At 42.8% G+C, this 27,365-nt stretch overlaps 1 protein-coding gene across 3 annotated transcripts in view; it reads right to left on the bottom strand.

Annotated features, from left to right (window-relative positions):
- LOC146580350 (phospholipid-transporting ATPase ABCA1) overlaps positions 1 to 27,365 on the bottom strand; it is a 189,483-nt gene that overhangs the window by 38,693 nt on the left and 123,425 nt on the right. For all 3 annotated transcript variants that reach the window (XM_085267020.1, XM_085267021.1, XM_085267019.1), the window contains 8 exons: positions 24,618 to 24,692; positions 21,516 to 21,685; positions 14,663 to 14,840; positions 13,420 to 13,535; positions 10,176 to 10,320; positions 4,609 to 4,732; positions 1,358 to 1,487; positions 839 to 959 (listed from right to left, as the gene is read on the bottom strand). In XM_085267020.1, coding sequence (XP_085123146.1) covers positions 839 to 959; positions 1,358 to 1,487; positions 4,609 to 4,732; positions 10,176 to 10,320; positions 13,420 to 13,535; positions 14,663 to 14,840; positions 21,516 to 21,685; positions 24,618 to 24,692 — 1,059 coding nt within the window. The remainder of the gene's footprint in view (positions 1 to 838; positions 960 to 1,357; positions 1,488 to 4,608; positions 4,733 to 10,175; positions 10,321 to 13,419; positions 13,536 to 14,662; positions 14,841 to 21,515; positions 21,686 to 24,617; positions 24,693 to 27,365) is intronic.

A 27,365-nucleotide genomic window follows, 5' to 3' on the forward strand; every position in this document is an offset into this window, starting at 1 on the left:
GCAGAGGTCAACTTTCTCAGATACAGTAGATCCAGCTGCATCTCAAATGTGACATCATATTTACTAAACGTTACCTTTACAAGGCAAGAGAATTTTAAGCAGGTTTAAAGATAAAAGACATTTTAAGACAGTTTGACCTTATTTGACTTTGAAAAAGAGGTCATTGGTCCTCATTCCCTGTATGCCTGCATGTTGTCAATGCAACAATGGCAGTAAGAAACAGTTTTCAATAGCTCGATCAAGCATTATTGCCACTGTGACCTTCAAATTAATCTTTTGACCTTGAAGGAAGGATCAGAGGTCACAGGTGACGTGACTTTTGAATCTTTATACATGACTTTCTATAGGTTAACACAGCACACTTGTAAGACTCATAGTTTCTCATTTTTAAGGCTTTTTGTTAATTTTCTACCAATAAATTGTTAAGTTGACCTTGAAGACATCGGTGGATGTCGGGCAAATTTGAATGGGCTGTTAAAACGACCCCACTCTCCACCCCTACAAAGTTTTATCAGAATTCATTCAAAACCTTTCGAGTTATCATGTTTTCAGGCAGAATAATGACATGCAAACACTGAAAACATAACCTCCATGGCGGGGTAAATTTGTGGGGAACAAACTGACTGACAAAAGTGATAAAATATTGGAACAATTTAAAAAAAAAAAAACTCAGATATTACAAAAAGAAAAAAAAATACAGGCCCCAGTTGGTAAGATGAGGCTTAAACACAATTACACTTTTTACAAAGAGGCGATGGAACAAAATTAAATCAAGTACGAGCAAGAACAGAATGGAAAAAACCTCACTGAAAATGTATAAAGCACCAAAGCTGGATACCTTAGTGAGGTCACAGATCCTCAGAAGGTCGCTCCGGGCTTCGCCTTCATACACCCGCCTTCGTTCCCTGGCAACATCGATATCCTCTTCCTCCGCAGGCAGCCACTTCCCTGAAATAAGTCTAGCAGAGAGAGTCAAACACAGTTGGCATAATACCCTTCATTAAAATTAACACGAACTCGCGTGACAAATTATGTTGGTCAAAGTTTAAGCTCAATGAAACAATCTCTGCAATTTTCATAAATAGATGAAGCCACGGGCATTAGTTCCTATGGCAACCTCGCTTTTAGAGTACAAAACACTACAAAAAAAGAGTGGAAAAAAAGAAAGAAAGACATAATTGGTTTGAATTTGGTAAAACACATTTGCAGAGCAACAGATGTTTCATATAAAGTCAATATAGAGCGTATTACTAATCCTAACAGCTGCGAACAGGAGAGAATTTGTTTATCTGACAAAACACAAGGAAGAGTTGTTTTTTTCTTTTTGTTTTTTTGTTTTAAAGTTTCTTACAGTCACCTTGGTTTGCAGAAGAATTTATACTGGATGAGGATTGTAACGGCAAACATGACAATTCCCTGGATGGACATGGCACAAAGGTTCTTGCCCACCATTTCCCAGCTCAGCGGGTTCTTGAAACGGTCCTCCCCTGATAAGAAAATTAGCAGACGCACACAGGAGAAAAGCAGGTAATTACACAGATTATTTCCACGTGTCACGTCACAGTAACTTCCAACCCTTAACAGCGAGCCCCGAGGATGAGTTAACGGACACGCTGTCAAAACAAAAGGGAAATAAGCAGATGTGTTTTCGTTCACGGACAGCCAAATGTGTCTTTGTCAGACGCTGGTGTTGCTGAGACGCATTTGTTGGTGAAAGGCGGCAGTTTAAAAAGCCACTTAGCCTTTGCATAATAATAAAAAAAATAAATGCTGTCACCTATGTCATGGGAAGAAATTGCTGACATCCTGTACTTTTCATGTTGAAGCCATATTTGTATTTTTTGGCTAATGAACATGCAAGTAAAGTAAACCGTTGACAGCCCAGCACTCTAACCATTATCATATCTGCTCTCTTTCCCTCTCCCTCACGGCTTCTACAGCCCTTTAGGCCAAGGGTGGGGCGGGGGTGGGGGGTGCAAAGGAGACAAGAAAAACGAAAAGAGCTTTCAGTCTCATTCTCGGGTAAATAGCCCCTTTCCACACTAGCCTTTTTAAGTTGTGATTGCTTTTCTCTTCCTTCTCTCCAACCGCCGCCGCAAATGATTCCTCAAACCGCTATTTCCTGCTCCATCTCTCCACAGATAAGACCCCTTTTTCCTCTTGCATGTGCCTCTTTGCTTCTTGATGACCTCCTCAATACCGGCTCCACCTCCACAAACACCATTACACTGTTTTTTTTCCCTATCCTGTCTAAATTTAACTCATGCAGAGTGTGCAGCTGTAGTGGACACTAGGGAGGTGCGTTTCTGGTCAAATATTGGAGAACTAACGTTTAGAACGAAATAGCATCGTATCAGTGGAGAAACGGGTGGAATACGAGACACAGGGCCATATAAATGCTCCTTTGTGGGCTATTATTATTATATTTTTGGATGGCGTGTACATTTCTAGCAATATTTTATGGTATTCCAATAACTTAAAGGCTCCAGTCATTTGCCAGTGTAACAGAGAACAGAGCAGTGTGGTGGGCGACTGTGATGCAGAAACGGGTTATGCAAATGTTTCGTTGCAAAGATCCACAGAACATTTATTCTGGCTGTTTTCAGAGCAGCACGCGGTGCAGTTGCGTTTGTTGTTGTTTACTAAAAGACAACGGCGAGGTTTGCAAGTAAAATGGAAGAAATCTGCGGCGCAAGTTGCTCTAAATATTTTAAGAGGCACAAAGTATAGGAGAGCAGGATGGAAATTTATACAAGCGGTCCGCTGTGATAAATTAGGTGCTGCAGCTGACTGCTGAGTGAGAGGAAACCGAGTCTGGTAAAATCGGTGGCACTTTGAGGCACCGGGGTGAGATAAGCATGTTTTAAAGGGTTTTATAAATATACCAGCGCTCTTTTTTTCTTCTTCTTTTTTTGCTAATCCGCTTTACACGCTGAGCTAGCTTTCTCTGCCCATGCATTACCTGTACATGTCACTAACTTGTGTTTTTATTCTGTTGTGGTCTTTTTCCCCCTCCCTGTGCTCCCTCTCCTTCACCTTTCTGCAGATACGGTCTTCGTGTTTCTGATCTGCGGTTATTGGCCCTACCAACCTGCCCAGTGTTTATTGCCTGTTATTTCTCCAACACTCATCTTTTCTCACTCTGCTCTCCTCTCACCCCAACATGTGGAGGCAAGACAGCTGCCCCGACCTGAGTCTGGTTCAGATTTTATCCCGTTAAAAAGGAATGTCTGCCAAGCGTTTCCCAAAGAGGAGACTGATGCTTTTTCTCTCTCTCGCTGAAATGCTGTAAAGTATTGAGCTTACTATGCAAAGTACCCTTAGATGACATCCATTTAGAGCCAAATGAATCTAACCGGATGTAATCTAAGGGTACTTTGCACTAACTTGGACAAAATTTCTGTCATTTTGCCTCCGTACGCCATCACAGTGGATTTTAAATCAAATAAGATGTGATTGAAGCGCCGGCTTTCAGATTTAATTTGGTGGGTTTTGCAAAAAATTTATGTTAACTGTCATTTTTAGACATAATCCCCCATTTTCAGAGCCTCAAAATTAATTGTACAAGCTAGCATCTTTTCAAATATAAAGATTTTTTTTAATATTTCAATGAAAATGCTTTCCATACTGAGTCTCAAACTCATGCTGTGTGTCCTCCCTTGAGAAGCTCTGCTAAGGCCTTTACTGCAGCCGCCTTCAGTTGCTGCTGGTTTGCAGCTCTTTGCTGCATTCACGTTTACCTTCAGTAACTAAAACAGTATGCTCTGTTGGGTTGGGATCCAGTGAATGACTTTTCTACTTAAGAACATCCCATTTGTTCTGTGTGAAACTCTCGGGTTGGTTTTGGTCCATTTGCACTGAGAAGCAGTTTTGCAGCATTTGGCTGAATCTGAGCAGAGAGTACAGCCCTGTGCACTTCAGCCCATGTGTTCCCTCCACGTTTAACAGATGATACAGTATGCTACGGCTCGTCAGCTGCTCTTTCCTCTCTTTATTGTTTTCTCTTCGCATTATCCTCATTCGCATTCATTTTGTTTTCATTTGTCCAAAGGATTTTTTCCCCCAATTAATTAATCAATCAATCGAGTGTAACCAGTGGTTTGCATCTTGATTGTAGACTTTGACGATTGCATACCTAGCTCGTTGAGAGTGGTCTCAACTTAGCTGGATCTTGTGAAGGGAATTTTCTTAACTATGGAAAGATCATCCACTTTCTTCTGTGGTCTTTCGGGCCTTGTGGTGTTTCTGCTGGATTTTGGGGGGGTTTCAGCCTAATGATGGCCTCCCTTATTTACATCTATGTCCCTTTGGACCTCATATTAGAGTTCTAGGGAAAAGGCCTCACAAGACAAAGAAATTTAAGCCGCTAAAAATCAGGGACTGCATAAAAATAAGATTCCCGAACTGTTAATGCAGTACCTTTGCCGAACCCCTTGAATTAAACCTGAACGTCTGGCCTTCAATCACATCTTCATTGACCACTGTGGTGTCACTGTCCAAAAACACACGAACCCATTTCACATCTTAAAATCTAGCACTACTGTGTACAGTTTAGTTTAGTTCAGTTTAGTCCTTTCTGTATTCCATACTATGATATCATCCTCTCACCAAAGTTGCTGAAGAGTGTGGCCGTTGCCTGGTTCTTGGCCATGTCAATCAGCCCTCTGCCCAGACAGAAGTGTGGGAATATCAGCAGCACCTGCTTCACTATGTTGTTGATGTGGGTGATATTCTGTTGAGAAAAATGCACACAGACACACAGGATACACATTAGTGGCACGAGGACGTTTTGGATATTTAAACCCTGACTGGGAATTGCACAGTTACAAGCTCAATATGTTGACAATTCTAGGCCTGAATCAGCAGAGCCAGAGTGAGAGCTTTGGAAAATAGCTTGAAGCTCCCTGATGCAAGTGCACATAATTAGCAAACATCCTGCGCTGTGCTTGCACGCTGAGCGCGGGTGTATTGCGGTGCACCAAATAGCATGCCGAGGGAACTCGGTGCATCAAGGTTCATCTACCTTCTCGATGCTGGAATTTAGGAGACGTAAGGGAACGTACCGTGTGATCTCTGGGGAGGAGCACGTACAGTAGAGCTCAGTATGTGCAAACACAAACAGATGAGTTGATGCTCAGGGAAGCAGATGCTCATCCTTAAAATCATAACTAAAGCTAAAGGAAACACCCAGACACCAAAGAGTCACAGGTGGGAGGAAGAAAAGCACAGGTACTCTGTCTTCTTTTGGTTCTTCTGATAAAGCATACCACCACAACAACAAAAAGACAGAAACACAAACCCAAAGCATATTGTTTCAGTGTTTCACAAGGCATAGGCAGAAATAAAGTCTTATCTTGACAGCGTATTTCCACAAAACAACTTTTTTTCCTTTCTCAAATTGTACAGTTCCTTTCTCTCCACATTTGACCTGCCGGTGGTTAGAACACTGACAGCTTAATAAAGTACAAAAGCAACAATTAATTCAATTAAGACACAGCGGACCAGGCTGTAACGGACTGGCACAAGCGAGGAAGGAAGTACAGGAGAGGGGGTAAAACAGGAGAAGGCAGAGCAAAAGGGCAACATATTACTGTGGCTTCACAACCGAGTTCATGCATTATGCATAGTGCTCTATTGCTGCATAGTCTTCAAAGCTCTTGCATACATGGATAGAGACTACAAATTCATCATTTCTGTTTTCTGGGCGAGCCTGCGAGATTAGGTGGGGCGGCGGCAGAAGTGCGATTTGTTAAAGCTGTGTGCAAGATTTCCAAATGATGGCCATTATTGTCACAGAATTTATTCATGCATGTGTGTAACAGCTCTGTGAAATTAGTTTCAGTGACTAAGCTTTCAATTGGCAGTTACAATGCGAGTGTGAGGCCTTATGAGTCTGCCAGCCTTAATAAAAAGCCAGATTTAAAGATATTTCAGTCTGCACTTTTACTGGATGTCAGCTTATTGTGTAAATGCAAGTAAAACATGACACTTTTTAAATAAGACAACATACTCTGTCAGATATTAGCAGGTGGGGAGTGAGACCGTAATCGAGGGGGAAAGGCAGACAAAGAAAATAAATAAATAAATAAAACTGTTGACAAGACTTTGTTTTCTCCCAAGGAGGTGTGGGGGCACATTTAGCCTGTGCACATTAAGAATACATATGGTGCTGCTGCTGTATATCTGCCTTGCTTTAGTAACTTACAGGCGTCCTCAAGCTAGCTCCTTCCTGCCTTCATACTAAGCTAACCACATGCTGCTTCCATATTCAGCAGACAGATGTATTACTGATCCTATCTAGCTTTTGCACTCTTGCTTTCACTGCTTCTCCTTATCCCTGTGATCATTGGAGCCAGGAACAAATCTGATCACAAAGGGGACAAAGATACTAGTGTACAGTAGCTCCAAATATAGCTAAAGATCTGCGGCCATGCTAAAGAGAAAGTACACTCTGTGTCAGTTCTAAGGTTTGATGTATCAGGGCTTAAAATCATGCAAATGCAACCTCGGATGAACTACAAAACATGACATATACACAGCCATTCTTCATTTAACAAAAACTCCACCCTCACTGCTTCTATATGAGTTTAGAGGTTTGGCTCTCCAATTACTGCTTAATGGAGACTGAGGGGGAATAAACTGTGAAGCACGGTGGTGGAGGGGTGATGATTTGGGCTTGTTTTACAGCCACAGGACTGCAAAACAAATGTCTTCCAAATGTGAGACCATCGGTCTGCAAAAGCTTGGCTGAAACTGGATCATTTAGCAGGACAAAGATTCCAATCGAATCTACAACAGAGTGAAAATGTGTCGCAAAGGATATCTACAACCATAGGTGTACTTTTCTTTTTCCCATGACTATATGGGGATACTTTGTATGAAAGGTCCTTGTCATTGATAAAAATAAAATGGAATAGTAATAAAACACTAAGATTTTTACTGTATAATAATTCTCGCAACAAGAAATGACGAGCAACAATCCAACTTACAAACTTACACACTACAATAAGTGTTTGCTGGCCTAGTTCTCTCGGGCGGATCCAAGACCGTGATGAAAAGGTCTCATTGATCACGATGTCGACGCAAACCTTTAGACGTCTTTAGATGTTCAGCAGCAATTCATCATTTCTTTTATCTACACTTATACATTTGCTTGAGGACAGGAGGGTAAGAAGAGCTGCAATAACAATGCATATTCAACAAAAATTGGTGCATCTTGTTACTGGTTACATTTTTTTGAACACTTGAACCCTGCTTACTAAGGAGAAAAATGGTTAAATGGTATCATTTAAATCACTAATTTATATTTGCGTATTAGTATTTTCTCTTTAGCCAATTACTTGATTGCCTTTACTGACAGTATATGGAGGAAAGATATACTTTACTGCAACAATTTGCTGTAGCAGAAAACAAGTTTACCCTCAAAGTTGAAACTAACATTCTTTTCTTGGCGTTTGCAAACATATTTTTATCCCCCAGGATGTTCACAATGTATGTAACCACTCAAATGCAAGCATCGGGGGATTTGCTAAAGGCACCTCTATTCTTTACATTCAACACTAAGCCTAAACAGAGATAAGAAAGTCAAATAAATAAACAACAGCTATGACCTTGGCAGAGAGCAGCCCATCCATCTGGCAGAGGAATACAAAAAGCAGCGAGACCTAATTTGAGATCGATACATGAAATAACATATCTCCTCCTGACTGGGTGTTCATCAAGGAGATCTAAGAGGTTCTTTGTCGAAGATGATAAAACGCCAGACAATTTCCCCCCTTGTGTTTGCGCTATGTGCCCATAAATCATTTTCAAATGGTTTTTAAAGGTGGTATTGTCTGCGCTGTGCTTATCTGACCCATATCCCTACACGTGCTTATTCCCACAGCGTGGCTTCATTCATAATGCTGCGAATCACAATGAAAGCAGACAAGCAGAGGATGTATGGCTCAAACAGCTGGGGAAGACATTTTTCAAGAGATGATATTCCTGTGGTTTTGAGATACTGTAGGAGTTCTGTCGTGAGCAATCGACTACATTAAACCTTTGCCTGTTTTAAACACAGCGTCGATAAATTCTTCTGGACTTAAAACAATGTACTCCAATTACACTACATGAGGTAAGCGGTACCTGGCCACGCCGCCACACCGATACATTTATCCTGGAAAAATCTATGGGTGCCTGCGGTTATCTCTTAGAGGCACGTGGTGGAAGTATTGACTCAGACAGCGCTTCAAGCGTACAAGGCAGGCTGGGATTGATGCAATCCACAGGGAGTTGGACAGTCCTGAGGGAAAGAAAATCTCCCATTGGTCTCAAGACAAAACTAGGGCACCAAGTCTATAACACTGCAGCGCTGCTTTCCCACTCTGCTACTCTTATTTTTTTTTCCCTTCTTCCCATTTTCTCTCCTGGAAAAATGGTGCTATGCCCAAAAGGGATCTAGATTCACCCAGTGCTTGAAAAGAGAAAACAGACTGAAAGCCGGAAGCTTTACTTTTGAGCGACACTGTTTAAATATCGCCGCCGCCGCCGCAGAGGAGCCTGAAAGTGATGAGGCGCAGCTTTGAAATCGCAGAAGCTGCGAGAGGAGAAGGCTGGATAGAGCTGTCATGTGCAGGATCTGCCGTTTCTGTTGAACTGGAGCACGTCGGGGCACTGTCATATCTGCGCTAGCTAGTTTGTGAAGAGTCTGTTCCGGGGAGATATCAGCTCTGAACTGGGGGAGACATGGAAACCTGGAGAGCTGTAACATGTGAGTTGATTGATGTTGACCCGTCAGACTCTTATCGGCGGCGAAATCGGGTCAGATTAGCAGAATTATCTCGGACCTCCGTCCCCATCGAGTCTCAGAGAAACACGCTGCTCCTAATGCCTCAATCGAGCGAAATGGGCAGTAAATCCGTCCCTTTACACCGGCCCGTGGGCAAAGCGCTGTCCATTAAATTATCGGGAATGGCGCCCTTTATGAGTAATACGCTCCGCTAACGTCGCATCAATAAATAAAGAGAATGCAGACACAACAAAATGACCACAGTGACTTTCTTGGAGGAGAGACGCGCTCGTGAAAAATACAAATTGATGATGAATGTCGGCGATAATGAAATCACGATGCAAATGAGGCCGCCTCGTTAGGAGACAGGAAACATCCCATGCCATCACGGAGCGGGCGCCAGAAGATCAAGTCGCAGGCAGGCGTGTCGGAGGGGGCAGACCGCGCAGAGGCAAGAGTCTTTGAGACGACATTACGCTGCGTCTGAAGTGGCAGATCGGGGATGTGGGAGACATTCTGATGAAGCGTCAGATGCAAACGCAGCTCGGCACCGCACCGTGCTCTTGTGTCTGTTGACAAGGGATGACTGATCAGCACGAGGCTAAAAATACGTGGTGAGGTGGGAAAAAACCAAATGAGAGAGCGGGCGATGCGTGGGAATCGTGCAAATAACAATTAAGGCTGCAAATGTGTTTAGACGTATTCAGATCAGAGAACAAACGAGAAAGATGTCAGAAAAGTAGAGAAATCGTTTAAAAAACTTGAGGTTGTTCTGTCTGAGTCCTGGCTGTTTGCACACATTGCGTATTCAGATATTTTCTTTTTTACGTAATTGATTTAAATTCTAATAAAACAGTACAATGACTGACAGTCTGTCTCTCTCCAAACCGAGCTCTGCATTTCTTATTTAGCTCGTTTTTGGTGTCTTTGTCTTTTCATTCCACTGAGACTGGAGCAGCTTGCAGTTAAAATGAACACTTGCTGAAAGATGGATGAGCAAAGTTCTCTGAAGACCCAATTCTCAGCAAACGATTTAACATTAAAAAGAATAGGCAAAATAATTCCTTTGAAAAATCCTCGAGAGGATAAAGGAAATATATTAAAAGTTATACCAGGTGGGCACACACCCCACCCACGCGCGTGGAAGCCTTTGCTTTAGAGAAAAAAATGGAAAAACACTGAGCGTTTATCTATGATTCAAGTCAATTAGCCATCCGCAGCTATAGCTTCTGCATAAATATCATTTTTATGGAGCCTGAAAGTCTGCGCCTGCTGTTTCACAGGAAGTGTGCCGCCTGTCGCGTTAAAAATGTGCATGCATGCATGTGTGTCTCCTACTTTTCCGTCTGCACAGACTCTGTATGCGTGTGTGAGCGTGTGAGCGTGTGGTGAGGGTGACACTTACATCATCATCGAAGAGCTCCATGATAAAGGTGGCCACGCTGCTGTTAATACCAATGAAGAGGTTGATGCAGGTCAGCACCACGTAAGCTGTGCTGGGCACGCTGAAGATGAAGGAGAACGGGTACATCATGGGCGTGATAGCCCAGCTTAAAAAAAAAAACACAAAACAAAGTAAAACAGTGTTACAAAATATAAAATATAGAAATTAAAATAACAAAGGTGATCTCCAGTGCGATCCATGCTCGTTAAACTCTCCGAGGGCAATTTGTATAACGGCAAATATCATGCTAGCAGCTACTGAATCCTTGCTATTTTCGATTCACAAATGCGGATTACCAGGTCAGCTGTGCCATTTGATGGCGTCCTCTGATCATTTGCATTTTCAGTAAGTGACCCATGAAAGCACTGCCAACTGAATGCTGCCCACGCTCGGCAGTCAGCGGTTCAAGCTCGGTATCACAAGCAGATCAAGTGAGGCACTGGTGTTGTGGTGCCACGGTGCAAACCCCTGTCATATAACCAGACCTTTGAATGTAATTTGAAAGTAACACGTTTTGATCTCATTACATTTACTCAAGTGCTGGAGTTTCAGTTTGACCTACTTCAGAGGCGTGTGTGTAACTTTCTGATTCAGTTCTTTTTAGATTAGGAATCTTTGGAAACAGACTGCAGCCTCACTCTGAGAAGCACACAGACCTGTTTGTACGAGCTAAGCTACACAGCATGTCTCCTTCACTATGTGCCATAGCTGTATCTGATATCCCTGCGGTGGTGTTCTTCCTGGATCATCAAAACCAATGTTGGTCCAGTTGCAACATTGCAAGTGACCAATCATCATCAATGTTACGATGTCATAGGTTTGCAGGGTGGAAAAAGCCGACCGACGTGGTTAGGGTCAGGGTCAGGGTTGGGGATTAGGACGTGATCATAGTTAGGCTTAGGGTTTGGTGTGTGTCACTTCCAATGACTAGTATTACTAACTTATTTGTGTGCACTGGTGCATCTTTCAATGGACGTAGTATAAGTACTACACAAAGTACAAACTATTGCGGAAAATGTATAAAATACGTTGTAATAAACGCACTGGATTGAATTGGAGATATGAATTAAAGATTAGTGGCATAAACGTCAGTTCTTCGATTACTCTGGCTTTGTGGGGCTTTTTGACACTGTCGCAGATAACTGTTTACCCCTCGGACACCTAAAAGGAGAAACCCTTGTCCCCTTTTTCTGAACTGAATGGTTTCTGTCATACTTCAAGCCGGCTTTTAGGACAAAATGACTGGTTATGCAACAAAAGGGTAGTCTTTACCTGTACAGGTTACTACCTGCTAGAACCTGTTCAAATGGTCATCATACCACATATTTACTGACATTTCGTGAGGTGTCAAAACTCTTCATTAAGTGTATGGGGGAGGGGAAGTTGCCAAATGTCATCTTCATTTGGGAAAGTCTTAATAGTTCAAATGAACAAAGGAAGTGTAAGCAGCGTGGAAGTGAGCTAATGCTTCTTAGCTGGTGATTCTGAGGTAGTGCCAGATCACTTTTAAAGTTCTCCTACAGCGTGGAAAGGCTGGTTCAACAATGAATAACAACACAAACTTTGAAGGTAAACTTTAATCAAGTGTTAAAGTTGCACGTGTGAGTTGAACAGGTCTGTTGCTCCCTGTATTTTTTACCTCACAGAAAACAGGAGCTGCTGGTTTACTGAGTAATTTTTGCGTGATGGATTTTTATCCCTTTAACAAAAAAGTCACACGGTAACACAAACTAACTAATTTACCGAAGCAGCAGCAGTGGACAAACAAACTTTGAACTACTGGTAAACTACTGGTTTTGTTCATTGAGTGTGGTGGAGTGAAACAGCTTCACTTCCTCATCAGAAAGGTGACATCAGGTAAACAATGTAAGCGGTCTAAATGGACATTATGCACCCTTTTTAGGCAGTTAAATGGATTTTTGATGACTCCATCCGCAGCTGAACATGGCTTTAATTTCTGTGGTTGATCTCTAAAATGTAATATAATAAAAAATATAAAAAAAACAAAAAAAAAACAAAAAAAAAACCAAAACAACAAAAAAACAAAAACAAAAACAAAAAAATAAATAAATAAATAAATAAAATGTAATATAATGACACGTTTCAGCTGGAAACAGCTTATTTAACCTTGACTGACTGACTGAAGTGAGTAGCTTCTCATTTCTTAAACAACCACGTAAAAAGACACATCCTGTGGTCGTGGAAAAGATGTTCTCTGTTTCAGAAGGGTCAGATTTAATGGTCTGTATCAAGCAAACAACACAATTCAGAAGTTTACTAAAACTATTAAAATTGGGTTAAACTATTCAACACAGTACAAAAGGCTGAAGGGACTCAAAGAAGAAATGTGAAAATCATGACTGATCATGATCAGAGGTCAAATTAATAGTTGAACTCGCAGCTAAGTAAAAGCATTTATACACACACAATGTAAAGAGAACTCCAGGGATCAGGACTAAACAGTTGTCTGGCCTTAAGAAAACCACTTATCAGTTTGGCTACTTGGGGAAAAAAAACAATTCAGTTCACCAGGGATGTTTAAAGGTTGGACTGTGGAGCGATGGAGAACAGTCATGTGGTCTGATGAGTCCAGATTTACCCTGTTCCTGAGTGCCGGGCACATCAGGTTAAGAAGAGAGGCGGGTGAAGTGATGCATCATCACGCCTCGTGCTTACAGTAAAAGCCTGATCTCAGGTTGCTTCAACTGGTCAAGGTTCAGCAACATTATCTCCTCAAAAACGCAGTCAGCTAACTACCTGCATTTACTGATCGACCAGAGTTTCTCCATTAATGAATTTCTTCTTCTTTCCGACGGCGTGGACATGTTCCAAGATGATAATGCCAGGATTTATCGGGCTCAAATTGTGAAAGATGGGTTCAGTGAAAGTAAAACGTCCTTTTCACAGATGGATCGACCACCACAGCGGAGACCTCACCTTAACCCCACTGAGATCTTAATCCCTTTACGTTGTCACGGCAAACCTCTAACGTGCCGTCATCGGAGCTAAAGGTAGGGCAACAAAATATTACAGTGCGTACCAAGAACTTACATTTCAGCCAATACCTGCACTACTATGACAGCTTTCTATTGTGGATACCTGAAGTGTTCAGCAGTCAATCAATGAATATTAAAAGACAGCCCATTCCAGAAATCTGGGCACGCCATAATTCTCTGAGCTACTCTGAAATATGTCATTTACTCACCCATAAAAAATAAGCAAGAGGATCAAAGCCGGCAGGTTAGGAGGGGAAACATAGGCTTTTTGTTGGAAGGCGAGGAAGATCACAATCACGATGAAGCAGGGGACGATGTAGTTACACTGTAAACACAAACACACACGTCAAAATAAAGCACAGGCTTAAAAAGTCACTCTTTAGGGTGGTTACGACTCCATTAAAGCGTTATGACTTTTTTTTTTTTTACGCCAACTGAAAGACCGTGTAATTATAAAATGTGTAGATGACTTTTTAATTAGCGAATGTATCCGGCTTTAGTTTTCTAATTAATCCAGTGAATAACAGCCATCTGATTCTCGTGTGTTTGAAGCAAGCGGTCGCTCAGTGACACGCTGAATTGGATGCATGTACAATGGCTCTATAAAATTTTGATCTAAGACTAATATTTATCCAACGATTGTTTAAATCCATTCAACTTCAAATCAAACCAGACAGCACGCTTTTTACTAGCCGACTTTTTTTCCCCCTACAGAAGTAAACAAACATAACTGATGATGCTATTATTATATAATCACCCTTCGGATTAATATCCCCCCTGGCGAATAAATGGAATACTGCAGATAATAGACATACAATGTATCAGGTTACAATGATACATGTTTATTACAGAAAAAGTTTAGACTGAAATATTAAAGAGCTTTCAGACTAGATTCACTGTAATATCCTTATTGTTGATAGAGCGTGCATGGTAATGCGGGGAGCTTCGGGCAAGAATCATTAGACAGGCTCCTTAGGTGCATTTGTCTTCCACCCAGACAGCATTTATCCACCATAATGATGAGTGTCCTGATGCAATTTCTTTACCAAAGGTACCTGATGAAATGTTTACTTCCATTATGCCTTGGGGAAACTGCCGGTAAGCCTGTTGAGCATAACCAGCAGGGGCAGCTGCTGTCGATAATTACGCCTCAGCCAATAACTGTCTCAGGTGAAGCTTTTCCCAGTAGCCAGCAGTGTCAAAGCTACATCGTCAATTACAGTGGATGGATATTTTTACATTTAGCCTTAGGTGGGCAAAAAAAGGCCCAAAGTAGTATATTACAAGGGTAGTATAAAATAAAGCAGGCGAAAACTGCTGGGGTGAATCACATTATAGCATATATTACACAGTATTTACCTGGCTTTAATGGGTCAGGTAACAGAGCCGAAGCTTCAGAAAGAGAGAATATTTGAGGCGCAGACACAGCTGTCAGATAAAGCTGGTACTTACCATGTCCCAGGCAAAATTGGCCAACCAGTAGACAGCTGGGTTTACTCCACTGACAAATTGCAGATGCTTGGCTTTGTTCACCCTCTCTTGGATTAGGAAGAGGACAAAGCTGGCAGGGATGAAGGACATGGCAAAGATAACGCAGATGGACACCACGACGTCAGTGGAGGTTGTGGCCCTGTGATTGAAGAGGACACAGCATAGAAAAAGTTGACTGGCGAGCTATTAGGGGTCTACCAGGGCAAAAGAAAGTGGATATTAAACTTTGTCCATGGGGCTAAATATAAAGTTTGATTCTGAGGTGATGTAGACTACGTTGGCTTTAAAAATATATGGAGCACACAAAGAAAATCATTAGAATTTACATTCTGTCTACTATCACAGGCTGTATATAAAAGATGGACACAGCTACCGTGACCCTTTAGTTTTAAACTCTTTTAGTTTCATGTTCAAACCCTTGAGCTTAGGATTGTGACTGTCACCATCTTAGTGTTTTTAAAGAGACTTGATGATCTGACTGAGAAACTGAGGGACATAAAATAGGACTGTGTCGGCCTCCGCCTGCACAGGTCCGCAGACAGACCTCCTGAGATTATAGACAAGCAAGGGACTATAAACCTATCAGGAACATATACAGGGAGTGCAGAATTATTAGGCAAGTTGTATTTTTGAGGAATAATTTTATTATTGAACAACAACCATGTTCTCAATGAACCCAAAAAACTCATTAATATCAAAGCTGAATGTTTTTGGAAGTAGTTTTTAGTTTTAGCTATTTTAGGGGGATATCTGTGTGTGCAGGTGACTATTACTGTGCATAATTATTAGGCAACTTAACAAAAAACAAATATATACCCATTTCAATTATTTATTTTTACCAGTGAAACCAATATAACATCTCCACATTCACAAATATACATTTCTGACATTCAAAAACAAAACAAAAACAAATCAGCGACCAATATAGCCACCTTTCTTTGCAAGGACACTCAAAAGCCTGCCATCCATGGATTCTGTCAGTGTTTTGATCTGTTCACCATCAACATTGCGTGCAGCAGCAACCACAGCCTCCCAGACACTGTTCAGAGAGGTGTACTGTTTTCCCTCCTTGTAAATCTCACATTTGATGATGGACCACAGGTTCTCAATGGGGTTCAGATCAGGTGAACAAGGAGGCCATGTCATTAGTTTTTCTTCTTTTATACCCTTTCTTGCCAGCCACGCTGTGGAGTACTTGGACGCGTGTGATGGAGCATCGTCCTGCATGAAAATCATGTTTTTCTTGAAGGATGCAGACTTCTTCCTGTACCACTGCTTGAAGAAGGTGTCTTCCAGAAACTGGCAGTAGGACTGGGAGTTGAGCTCGACTCCATCCTCAACCCGAAAAGGCCCCACAAGCTCATCTTTGATGATACCAGCCCAAACCAGTACTCCACCTCCACCTTGCTGGCGTCTGAGTCGGACTGGAGCTCTCTGCCCTTTACCAATCCAGCCACGGGCCCATCCATCTGGCCCATCAAGACTCACTCTCATTTCATCAGTCCATAAAACCTTAGAAAAACCAGTCTTGAGATATTTCTTGGCCCAGTCTTGACGTTTCAGCTTGTGTGTCTTGTTCAGTGGTGGTCGTCTTTCAGCCTTTCTTACCTTGGCCATGTCTCTGAGTATTGCACACCTTGTGCTTTTGGGCACTCCAGTGATGTTGCAGCTCTGAAATATGGCCAAACTGGTGGCAAGTGGCATCTTGGCAGCTGCACGCTTGACTTTTCTCAGTTCATGGGCAGTTATTTTGCGCCTTGGTTTTTCCACACGCTTCTTGCGACCCTGTTGACTATTTTGAATGAAACGCTTGATTGTTCGATGATCACGCTTCAGAAGCTTTGCAATTTTGAGACTGCTGCATCCCTCTGCAAGATATCTCACTATTTTTGACTTTTCTGAGCCTGTCAAGTCCTTCTTTTGACCCATTTTGCCAAAGGAAAGGACGTTGCCTAATAATTATGCACACCTGATATAGGGTGTTGATGTCATTAGACCACACCCCTTCTCATTACAGAGATGCACATCACCTAATATGCTTAATTGGTAGTAAGCTTTCGAGCCTATACAACTTGGAGTAAGACAACATGCATGAAGAGGGTGATGTGGACAAAATACTCATTTGCCTAATAATTCTGCACTCCCTGTATACCGAGGTCACAGTCCAAAGGGTCGTTTTCTGACAGATTTCTATAGAACCCAAAATTATTTTGCATTGAGAGAAATCGCCCCCTGCTGGCCATTAGAAAGAATGTAGGTGTAATGCTGCAGTCACACTGGGGAAAAACAGATGTTGCCGTGCAGCAGAATGTCACGATCCCTGCTTTTGAAATGTCTGTGACCACTCGCAGTCAGTTGCCATCTTCAAAGCAACTTCCACTTATTTGCTAAACTGAGACAGACTGTGACAGTTTGGAGACAAGTTGCCTCCCACCAGGTGACCTGTGTAATCAGTGTTGCTGGCACAACCTCTGGACATCCCAACTACTTGCAATCTACCTCCGATGGCAACAAAAGTCAGTGCATTCACTGGGCAACCACAAATTTTCCCTAATCACAAGAAGGTTCCCATCCTATTTTTACTTCAGTGTAACTGAGGTGTTGGGTACTTTCTGATTCACATCACATTTTTGCTACGTCCATCTTTTATCAGTCTGTGGCACCTACTAGGTTTTCAAAGCTACGGAGTAAGTCCCCGGGGCCTGTAAGGTGCTTTGGATAAAATCATCCACATGAACTGCAGTATGAGAGATATAACACATATAATAACAGACTTTATGAAATACAGAACTGCAGTCCATGAACCTTCGGTTTTCCATCCTTATGAGGTATTCACTGTATTTTAATGTACTTCTTGGGGAATATGGGCGCACTTGGTTTTCTATTTTCATGAGAACGCACTATTTACTACCTCTAATATCATTCACAAGGCCATCACTGCTGTGACATCAGTGACAATAAAGAACAGCCGTGGAAGAGTCCGGACTGTCCTGTGGGAGAAATTCAGTCTTTTGTGTGTATAAAACCAGTTTTAAGAGTTTCTGTTAAAAATCAGCAGGTCTGTTATCAGGAAATGAGCCTGATGACACTTGAAACAATGTCAAAACAACTTTTGGCTCATTTCCTGTAATTAAGACATAATCAAATTTAACACTAGGCAACGATGCATTTAAACTAATTCCGCTACACCTGCAAAAATAAGTCAGATAACTAACGTTTCAATGTTCTTGTTAGTATTGATGTCTACATTAGCCTAGCTTTTACAGCACTGACTGATTGCTGTTTGTACCTGATAGAATTTAAAAAAAAGAAGCTTTTAAATGTCACCGGCCTTCTGAAACTACGACACGTTTAGGGCTCCTTTTTGTCTCTTTCCAGCTTGTCCAACAGCACATCCTAAAATCTTAGAAGACTTATTCATCCGCAACAATATCCGTGTCACACACAAATCTCTCAAATTTCCCCTGCCGTGCGTCTTTATTTATGCCACGCTACCTTTGGAAGTGTCCTTTACTGCGTCTGCTCATTTAGCATTGGATAAAACTGCGATCTGTGACTCTGACCACCCCAACTGCCCCCACAACCCTCCCAAATCCTCACCCCTTGCCTCCTGATAATCTTTCACGAGTCTTCCCGCTGCTTAATTAGCATATGAAATAAGTTACCCTGCGTGGCTACATGTCCATATTTATCATCGCCAACCAGGCGCAATTAGAACACATAAATATGAAATCATTAACAGCAGTGCGTGCCAGCCCACATTTCTAGCAGTTTTCAAGGGCTGCGTGCTCTGTTTGGGTGGGGAGGTAATGTAGGGGACAAAGCTGTGAATGATCGCAGGCTGAATGCTTGAAGGTGGTTAATTGCTGTGAAAAGAGGACAAGCAATCTGCTAATTAACTACTAATGCAAGTGCAGGGAAGATGTGCAGTGGGAGTAAAGCTTTATAGTTTGTGTTGCCTTCCTTAAGTTTTCATTATTATTATTATTTTATTTAGAGTGGCTGCAGGGGATTGTTATGCTGAAAAGATGCTAAAAACACAAGATAACAAATTGGCTGTACAACACTCCGGTCATTATTTCTATTATAAAGCAACATGCAGGTAGAGAGCTCCAGAGACAATCATAGGGTAAGCTGTGTGATGTGCACGTTATCAATAGTATACTTTTGCACAGCAGCAAGAACAGAAAGTGTCATAATTCGTTGATTGCAAATAAATTACACATCAAATTCAAAAGCGCGGCAAGATGAGACATTTTTGTCAGTTGCCAAATTGATGTTCCCCAGCAATTAAGAAGCAATGCATATCTCTCAATAATGAAACGGTGCCAACGCTGACATTTCGGGAGGCTCCATTTCTGTGCCGATGCGAGATAAAGCACGGAGACCTTGTGGGAATGAAGTGGTAATTTCTGTGGGTGTAAGCGTCGACTTTCTTTCCACCTGCGCAGCCCTTCACAATTTTGTGGCTCATGACATCGCTTGCATTGAAATAGGCTGTGAAGTACACTAGAGGGGAGTGTCACTTCAAATTAGACGGTGCAGTGAAATACTGGTGTCCAAAAGCTAGCAAGGGAGCAAGTCAATGGGGATGAATTATTATCGAAATTGCAGGTTTAGCTGCGGTCTCACCATAACATTGTGGAAGTGTCAGTGACAGGGATTCATTTAAGGCCGAGGTTGGTGCATTTCAGAATATTTTGACAGGATGGGCGGGATACTTTTTTTGGCCTTTGGTGACTGTGGCTTTTTTGGCTCGCTGCAATTAACTGGTCTTTCTCCGAGTTTTTCTTTGGACATTGCCATTGGCTTCTTTTTCACTCATATTCAGTCCTTGTACTTGACCATTTTCAGGGCAGAAAACATTTGTTGTTCAACATTTGTTCACATTTCTGTAGCTGAGATTATGAAAAATTACAAAGATAACACACTTGACCGGCCCAAAATTGTATTTTTGCACCAACTAGGCTATTCCTAAAAAGTGTGGAAATAGGACAAGTGGAGGACAAAAAGAGGAAGTGGAAAATCTAAAAACTACTTACAGCAGATGTGCAGTATCTAAAAGCAATGTCCTTAAGAAACAGTGAAAAAAATATACAGCAAAGACCAGACACAGGACCTAAGAGACATCAGCTGATTCATCTACTGTTCAACAGAAATGGGCTTATTGGAAGGAAAGCTGTGAAGAAGTTGTGCGTAAGGAAGGAAAACAGGGAGAAATGTGCTGTATTGCATGTGTAAGAGGGGTGGCTCAAGAGTTTTGCACAGTACTGTAACTGTAAAGTCTAAACCCCCCTTAAAAACCGCTCTGAGTTAAAAAAAGAGGTGTGCTTTTGGCTACCAAATGAACATAAGTACAATATTTACTCGCTTCAGTTCGATTTTGATGTGCACAACTCTCTGTCTGCTAGCTTACCGATGCTACATGCTGCCACTTTATAAGATCTGTTTACAGTTTGTAAATATAAAAAAAACTTTCGTCATAAAATATACATTTCGATAAGTGGAGCTTCAAATTGTGCTGAGTCAGGTGCTCTAGAAGCCATGGCCCTTTCCCCTCCTACAATGTCCGCTCTTATTCAGCGGTGAAGGAGTGTCCGAGGCAATCTGAAAATCTCAGTTCATAAATTGCAGTCTTCACGCTCTGCACGGGCTGCTAGAGAGAGCAGAAGAGGCTCATCCTGAACCTACAGGATATCGTAATTATCCCTAACCCCGGCGCTGTCTTCCCCTCTCTAACTCAGGCCTGTCGTCAGCACCTGATCACCACATAAACACCTGACCGAGGGAGAGAGCTGGAGCAGCGGGGGGAAAAGTGGAATGGAAATGCAGTTACTGAGCTGTGGTCGTGGCACTGTATGATGATGTGCTGCAGAGGGACGTAATCTAACTACTTTACAGTAGATGTGCCGCTCACACTGAGGACCGCAAACGGGAAATTGATGACGTTACGGGATACAATCCAGCTCAAAGACACTAGCTGTGAACACAACACAGAGCCGTACACAGAAAGCAATTATATCCGAATGGTATGAGCCAATATATTATGATTTAGCACGTCATTAATCTCCAGCTCTCATAGAAATCCGCCCTAAGATAAAGCATGCGGGGAGGGAATGGTACACCCTCGTGAGGAACTCCCATGGGCCTCCAAATCTACGCACACTCGAAGCGATCCCTCATTTATCTGTCTGTCTGTTCTCTGCTGTCTACTTTATTGTCTCCCACTCATCTGCTTTCCCTCAGTCTATGCTGTTTTTCTTCCCCCTCACTTCATTCCTCTCTCCCTCTCTCTCTTTGCCTTATCTGTCGCGGTTCCCCGGTCACCATCAGTCTCTTTCTTCTGCATCTCATAATGCAGTGTCAGAAAATTAAAAAGCGGCTCTTTCAAACACGAGAAAATGCATCGTCGTAGCTGCGCGCGTCAAAAGGCTGGGAGAAAACTGCAGGCTAGGGGCTTTTCTCCCAGTATACCGTTAGTAGCTTGTGCTTGAAGTCAAACCAAGGCTCAGGCTCACATCCACATCTAAAGGTAATGTGGAGTCACAGTTTTACTCCATGTGCGTGAGTTGTTGATTTTATTTTTTTGGACTTGAACATGCAAACTCTACAAAGTTCAGCAAGTTCAAATGCAGAACATTTTTACTCTTCTTGTGAGGTACTAACACTACACTACCTTTCTGGACAGTTATACTAACCAAATGATGTACTATTCAGTATTTGAGAAGCCCTGTTCCTAATATGGACCCAAACAAAAACCTAATAGAGGTTAAGAAGAAAGCTTTAACCCCTGTTTTTTTGCCCGATGACTCACATGGCCGCACTGGCGAGCTGCTCTTTGCTGAGGTTGAGGGGGTGATTGGTGACGGAGATGCCGTACTGGCGCGGGTCCTGTCCCGCTGGCAGATTTCCTCTCAGGATGCCGTTGTTGGCCACGCTAAAGAAGGACGCCACGGCGTGCCGCAGCTGGTTGTAGAACCACACCTGCAGTAGAACAGACAATTGGTACAGAGAACAGCATGTAGAGGGGTTTGCATTTGCTTCCCATGTCTCCTAGCAACTACATCAGGTAAGACTCGTGGACAAATAATAGGAAAAATAAAAGGGGGAGAGATAACCGAGAGATGACGTGGAGAAGTGAAGATTCAATTCTAATCTTTACTTTTTTTAAAACTGTGGAACAGGTCAGTGATGAAGGATGTGCCCTCTTAATTCTGAGGTGGCTTTCTTTGGAAAAGGGAGAAATTAACTACCCAGTGAGGTAGTGAATAAAAGATCAGGGCAGAATCTGTCTGCTGGGTGTGTTTTAGCATCAACGTGACACCAACAAAAGTACCAGAAAGCAAACACAGTGTGAACACTTTAGCGTAACAGAAGAAAGGGCAAATATCACCACTGTAAAGAGTTGTCTGTGTCATTTACGGATTTACTACTATCCGGATCTCATTAGCGGGGCGTCAATTAATGCTTCTTATCCAAGCTGCTGATGTGGCTCGCTTTATGCACGAGGTGCACTTCAGATGTGGAGCCTGGCGCAGCAGGTTGTGGCATTAGTGCACGGTAACGTGCAGAGTTCCTTGTGTGAAACTCTAGAAGCGTGAGTAAAAAGACAAAAAACGGCTTTTTATTCTTTCAGTCAATAAAAAGAGCAAAACAAAAAGGTCCCAAAGGGATGTGAGTCATAATCTCTGGGCTGACTATCATGAGCTCTGCTACAGCCTCCTAATGCAGCGAGTATAGTGCTGTGCAAGTGTTTTTAGCCACCCATCATTTCTTTATATTTTCATAGAAAATTGGAACATTTAGCAGGAAATTTATTGAAATGTGAAAACACACATTGAAAGTCAATATCTGGCATGACTGCCTTTATTCTTTGACACAGTCTGAACTCTCTGAGGCAGCTTTCTTGTCATTTCTTGAAGTAATCTTCAGGAATAGATCTCCGGGCTTCTTGAAGCACATCCAAAGCTCTTCTTTGGATGTTGGCAGGTCTGCTTTTACGGCATTAGCACTGTGTGTGTGTGGGATCATGCTATTGTCAAGCCATTTCCAATCAACGACAGATGGTCATTTCCAGATGGTGTTGCATTGCGGATCAAATCTGATGGTACTTTCATATTTCCATCGATTTTGACTAGATCCCCAACATCACTGATTAAAATGCATCCCAAATCATGACAGAGCCTCCACCGTGTTTTACAGATGGCTGTAGACACTCACTGTTTTATCTCTGTATCACTGACTTTCAGCGCAGATCTTGTAAAAGTTGTTTGTTTTTTTGCAATTTCTTTCATATATTGGACTAAAGAAATTGAAAGAATATGTTTGTTTGTTTTACAGGCTTCTAGTAAAACAGTAAAGTCACAACACTGATTCCTTCCTTCAGTTAGGTGCATTTTTGATGCTTGAATGATTCATAGGTCAGTGTTAAGTGGCTTAAACCAATAATGGTCAGATAAGACTGGACTTACAGTGAGTGAAAAAGCAGCCAATGTCTAAAAAGAAAAAACCTTCAAAAAGTTGGGAGGACTATTGTTTTAAGAGAACTATAAGAAAGAATTATGGGGTGGCTCAAGACTTTTGCACAGTACTGTAAGTCTCTAGAATAAAGTGGTTACCTCTCACCGGCCTGTCAGTGCATCACAGGGCACCTTGTGTACGACTCTGGCATCTGAACTCAGTAGTCTAATAAGCACATTGATGAGACAGTGTTGGTCCTTCAGATCTTTGTGCAGCACGCGTGCACAGTGAGATGTACGGTACATTATTGCTACTGATGCACATTCCCAACGCTATTTCCTGTCCTGTATTTCTGAGCGTGCCTTCTGTTTCTACTGTAAGTGATTCCCTGAGTTTGAGGCTGCTTGTAGAAGAAAAAGAATGGATGAAAGAGAGTTGGAGTGAGAGGGAGAGCTCCCTGCTGATAGTGCAGCGCTAATTAAGAGTGGATGGTGTTTGAGTGTCAGCCCAACATAGCACCGCATCACAGAGGAGGACGTGGAGAAATCTGAAAGTGTGCGCGCGCGCACACACACACACACACACACACACACACGTTTCTTTCTGTCTGCTTGCTGCTGTGTTCTCCTTTCTTCTTGTATCTCACAAGAGGAGATCGACAAAAATAGATATTATTTTCTGTTTTGTTTTTTTTGTTTTTTGTTTTTTTCCTCCCATCCAGCAGTTTCTGAAAGGTCTACAGCTAAAATACCATTTGATGTATGCAAGATAACAGATCGTAAGCTAAGCCTGTCTGCTAAATACATGAGGGTGATAGAGCGAAAAATATGTAAGATATGATGGCAAGCCACATTTCCACTTCTGAAACTACTTTAAGCATCAAAGTGCTTCTGGGGGAGAAGCAAATTTTCTTCCCTCAGAATGAGAAATATAAGTGTGAGACACTTTTATAGGACAGCTTCGGCAGTATTTCAGCATTACTTACTTCAAGACTCCTTTTTAATTCATTACCAGATGGAAAATGGAAACACAAATTCATTTATCGCCGCTTGGAAAGCTCAAGTTTGGGTTAGCAGGTTTTTTTGTGGGTTTTTTTATGTTTAGCACAGCAGAACAGAAAGGCTTCAGAATAGCAACAAGTGATCACATTTTTTTCTTTAGTTTAGTTAGAGACTAAATCACCAGGATGTAGCTGCTAAATTATTTATAGCACTGTCTGCTTTTGATTTAAATTCAGTTATACAGGTCTTAACCCACAATGAGGCTCATTATGCAGTTAAAGCATCACAATTCTATATCAAGCATTTGGCTTGAGTGAGATAGATGAGTTGGTGGCCTTGTGTTTGGGTATTCGCTGCCTCTGTAGCCTGTTTTTGCACCGCACGAGGCTGATTTCACCTCTGCGGTCGCTAAACGTTCATCCCGTGTTCGGTGTAATGTACATTCACAACAATACCTTGACGTTGTCCCTGGTTCCCAGGTTCTTGAGCAGCGTCTCAGCGCTTTGGTAGAGCTGATCAGTCACGTTATCCTAATGAAGAGGAAAACAAGAAATAAGAAATGAGTTGGGAGACTTAATTGGACACACTCGGAAGACCACCGCTGCTCTTTGAAATGCAAAAACATGAGGGAGAAGGGAGAGAGAGACATGAGAATCAGGATTTCCAGGGAGCCTTTTGGGGGTGTGCTGAACCATTTATTTTCCTCCGACTTGAGGGGTGGCGGTGGAGGGGGTGGGGTTAAGGTTGGGGGTGTCCCCTTGTTATTCTTGTTACTTTTTTCCCCCCCCTCTTTTCGACATTACTGCTTTATTAAATTATGTAAAATAATTGTAAAAGATGGCAGGGGGTGGGCATGACACAAAGATTCACAGTTCACGCAAGCAGCCTACATACCAAATGAACCAATCGGCTTTAAGGGGGTGGGAGAGGGTTTAGTCGCAAATAAAACACAAGCACAGGGATGATTTTCAGAGTGTCAGCCGGGCTTTGTGGTGAGGTGATGAAAATGGGAGGGAGGGAGAGCGATGGTAGCCCGGACAGGTTGCATTAAAATCTCCTCTGCTGCACTCATGTTTCATGTGAAATGAGCCTTGGGATGAGGACTCGAGATGACAGGCGTGCCATTCCCAAAGTGTCGTGTTGATACCATGCTGTTCGGCCCCGGCCATAAGACTACTGAGCACATTACATGTGTGATATAAATGCAAATGGACCTCCTGTTGGACTTCTGCCTTCATCAGAGGGGCTGTGGAAGAGGAGGGGCAGCGAACGTGGCACGGAGTGAGGAGGAGAGGTTTACGGAGGCAAAGTGCAGGTGACAACTGGAGAGCGAGGGGCGGGGCGGCGGGGAAAAATAAGAGGAGAAAAATCAAGAAAGACATCCCGAGAATGCAGGAAGGTGCTCAGGTGTGAGTGGCTGTCTGCAGCGAAACAGAGAGAGTGGGAGTGGGAAGGGGGGGGGGGGAAGAGAGAAAAGAGATCTCTCCAGCCGCTCGGCTCAGACGGTTACCTGAGGACAACGGGCCGAGGAGATCATACTGTGCCTCTTTCTTTTTTTTTCCTCTCTGTTCAAAACTCATCCAATTGTTTAGCACCTTGTGGCTGGCTTTAGAAACATCTGGAAACATCTGCGCCTAAACACATTGTTTACACATCATTTCAGCAATGCACCCTGAAATAAGAGGAGAGCGCTAAATAACATCCCCCTCTGTTCCAGCTCATTACTTATTCGTACTCGAGGCGGAGAACAAGTCTTCTGCTTTCGTCCTAAAGCAGCAGCACGGGCGACCTCTGCCCGTGTTTCCTGTTTTCCCTTCGCTCGGGTTTGAGTTGTGCCAAGTGGCTCCAAATAGGAAGCCGTCCTGAGGATTAGCCGTTGCTGAGGACGGGATGAGAAGTGTGCCTGCCAGCGGCTGGCCGCGTCTAATCCTTGACAAACTCTCCCCCGCTCAAGGACAATGACAAGGCTGGTTTGGCCAGAGGACCCCATCGGTGCAGTGGCTCACGACGCGGCAATAAAGCCACTCGAGTGTGCGGCGACTTTTTCCAAAATCGGCCCGCGTAGTTCAGCGGTCAAACGGCCTGTGTGGCAAGTGTGTTAATATGTGTGTGTTCCAGGAATCTGCCGGGGAGAAGTTTACAGTTTATTAAATTAAGGGGCTTGTTCCTGTGAATAATTTAAATAATAAAAATGGGTTACGCAAGCATTTCGGGGAGCTGCGTATCATTAACGCTATCTACATGAAACAGTGGCTCCTCTGAGGCGGGGGGAGGGTGGGGGTTCTTAATTATACACTTCCCACCGCACAGCCTCTCTTGTTCTTTCCATTCCCACCGCCTCCTGCTTCTCAGAGCTCCATTTTCTACCTGCTAGACATAGAAAATGCAATGAAACAGAAATTTCAAAGCCCACTTCCCAGTTGGCGCAGGTGGCTGCGAGTGCAAAAACACGTTACTTCCAGTTAAGAGTCTCACGTCGCAACGCCTGCAGAGCAGCAGCAGGGGCAGCAGAAGAGAAGCAGACATTTCCCAAGGACAGTGTAGCACTTTAATAACAAGGAATGCAGAGCTGGGACGGCTAATGCCCGGCCATTAGAGTTACATCATCGCTGCTGCACAAATTAAAGTCACATTAGCGTCGAGGTTCTGGGGAGAGAAGAGGAGAGAGCCTCGGTGAGGGATGAGACCGGAGACCCCCGGGGGCAAAGCGACGGTGTAGTTTGAACGTCCAAAATTTAAAATGTTAACGACAGACTCTGAGGGAGCGAGACAGAGGGAGAGGCACGGGGAGGTGACAAGTGAGTGGGCATGAATTTTAAGAAAACACTACACATTCCTAAGAGTTTGAATCCTGATGCAGGCACTGAGCAGACTGAATGGAAGAAGTTAAAGAATACAGAAAAGAAAACCCTGAAACTGAATGAACTTCATTAATAAGAAGGTTAAGTAATGCGGTATGGGGAGCGGATTTGCCGGATTGTGCGATCTTGTGCACAAGATTTTTCGATTTATTCACAGCGGCGCTCAGACAATAGCAGCTTGTTGCCATGGACACTCAACAAAATGGATCTGAAGGAATTAAACCTCCTCCTTCCTTTTGAATTCGGTCCTCTCTCTCTCAATTGTTCGAGAAATCAGCGGAGTCCAAAAGTCCACCGCGAGTGACATCACCGGTATCCAAGATACAAAGCTGTCTGAATAAA

This window comes from Mchenga conophoros, linkage group LG3, assembly GCF_057382185.1.
Source record: "Mchenga conophoros isolate Kocher_MC1m ecotype Shallow Benthic linkage group LG3, M_conophoros_male_GT1.1, whole genome shotgun sequence".
NCBI lineage: Eukaryota > Metazoa > Chordata > Actinopteri > Cichliformes > Cichlidae > Mchenga > Mchenga conophoros.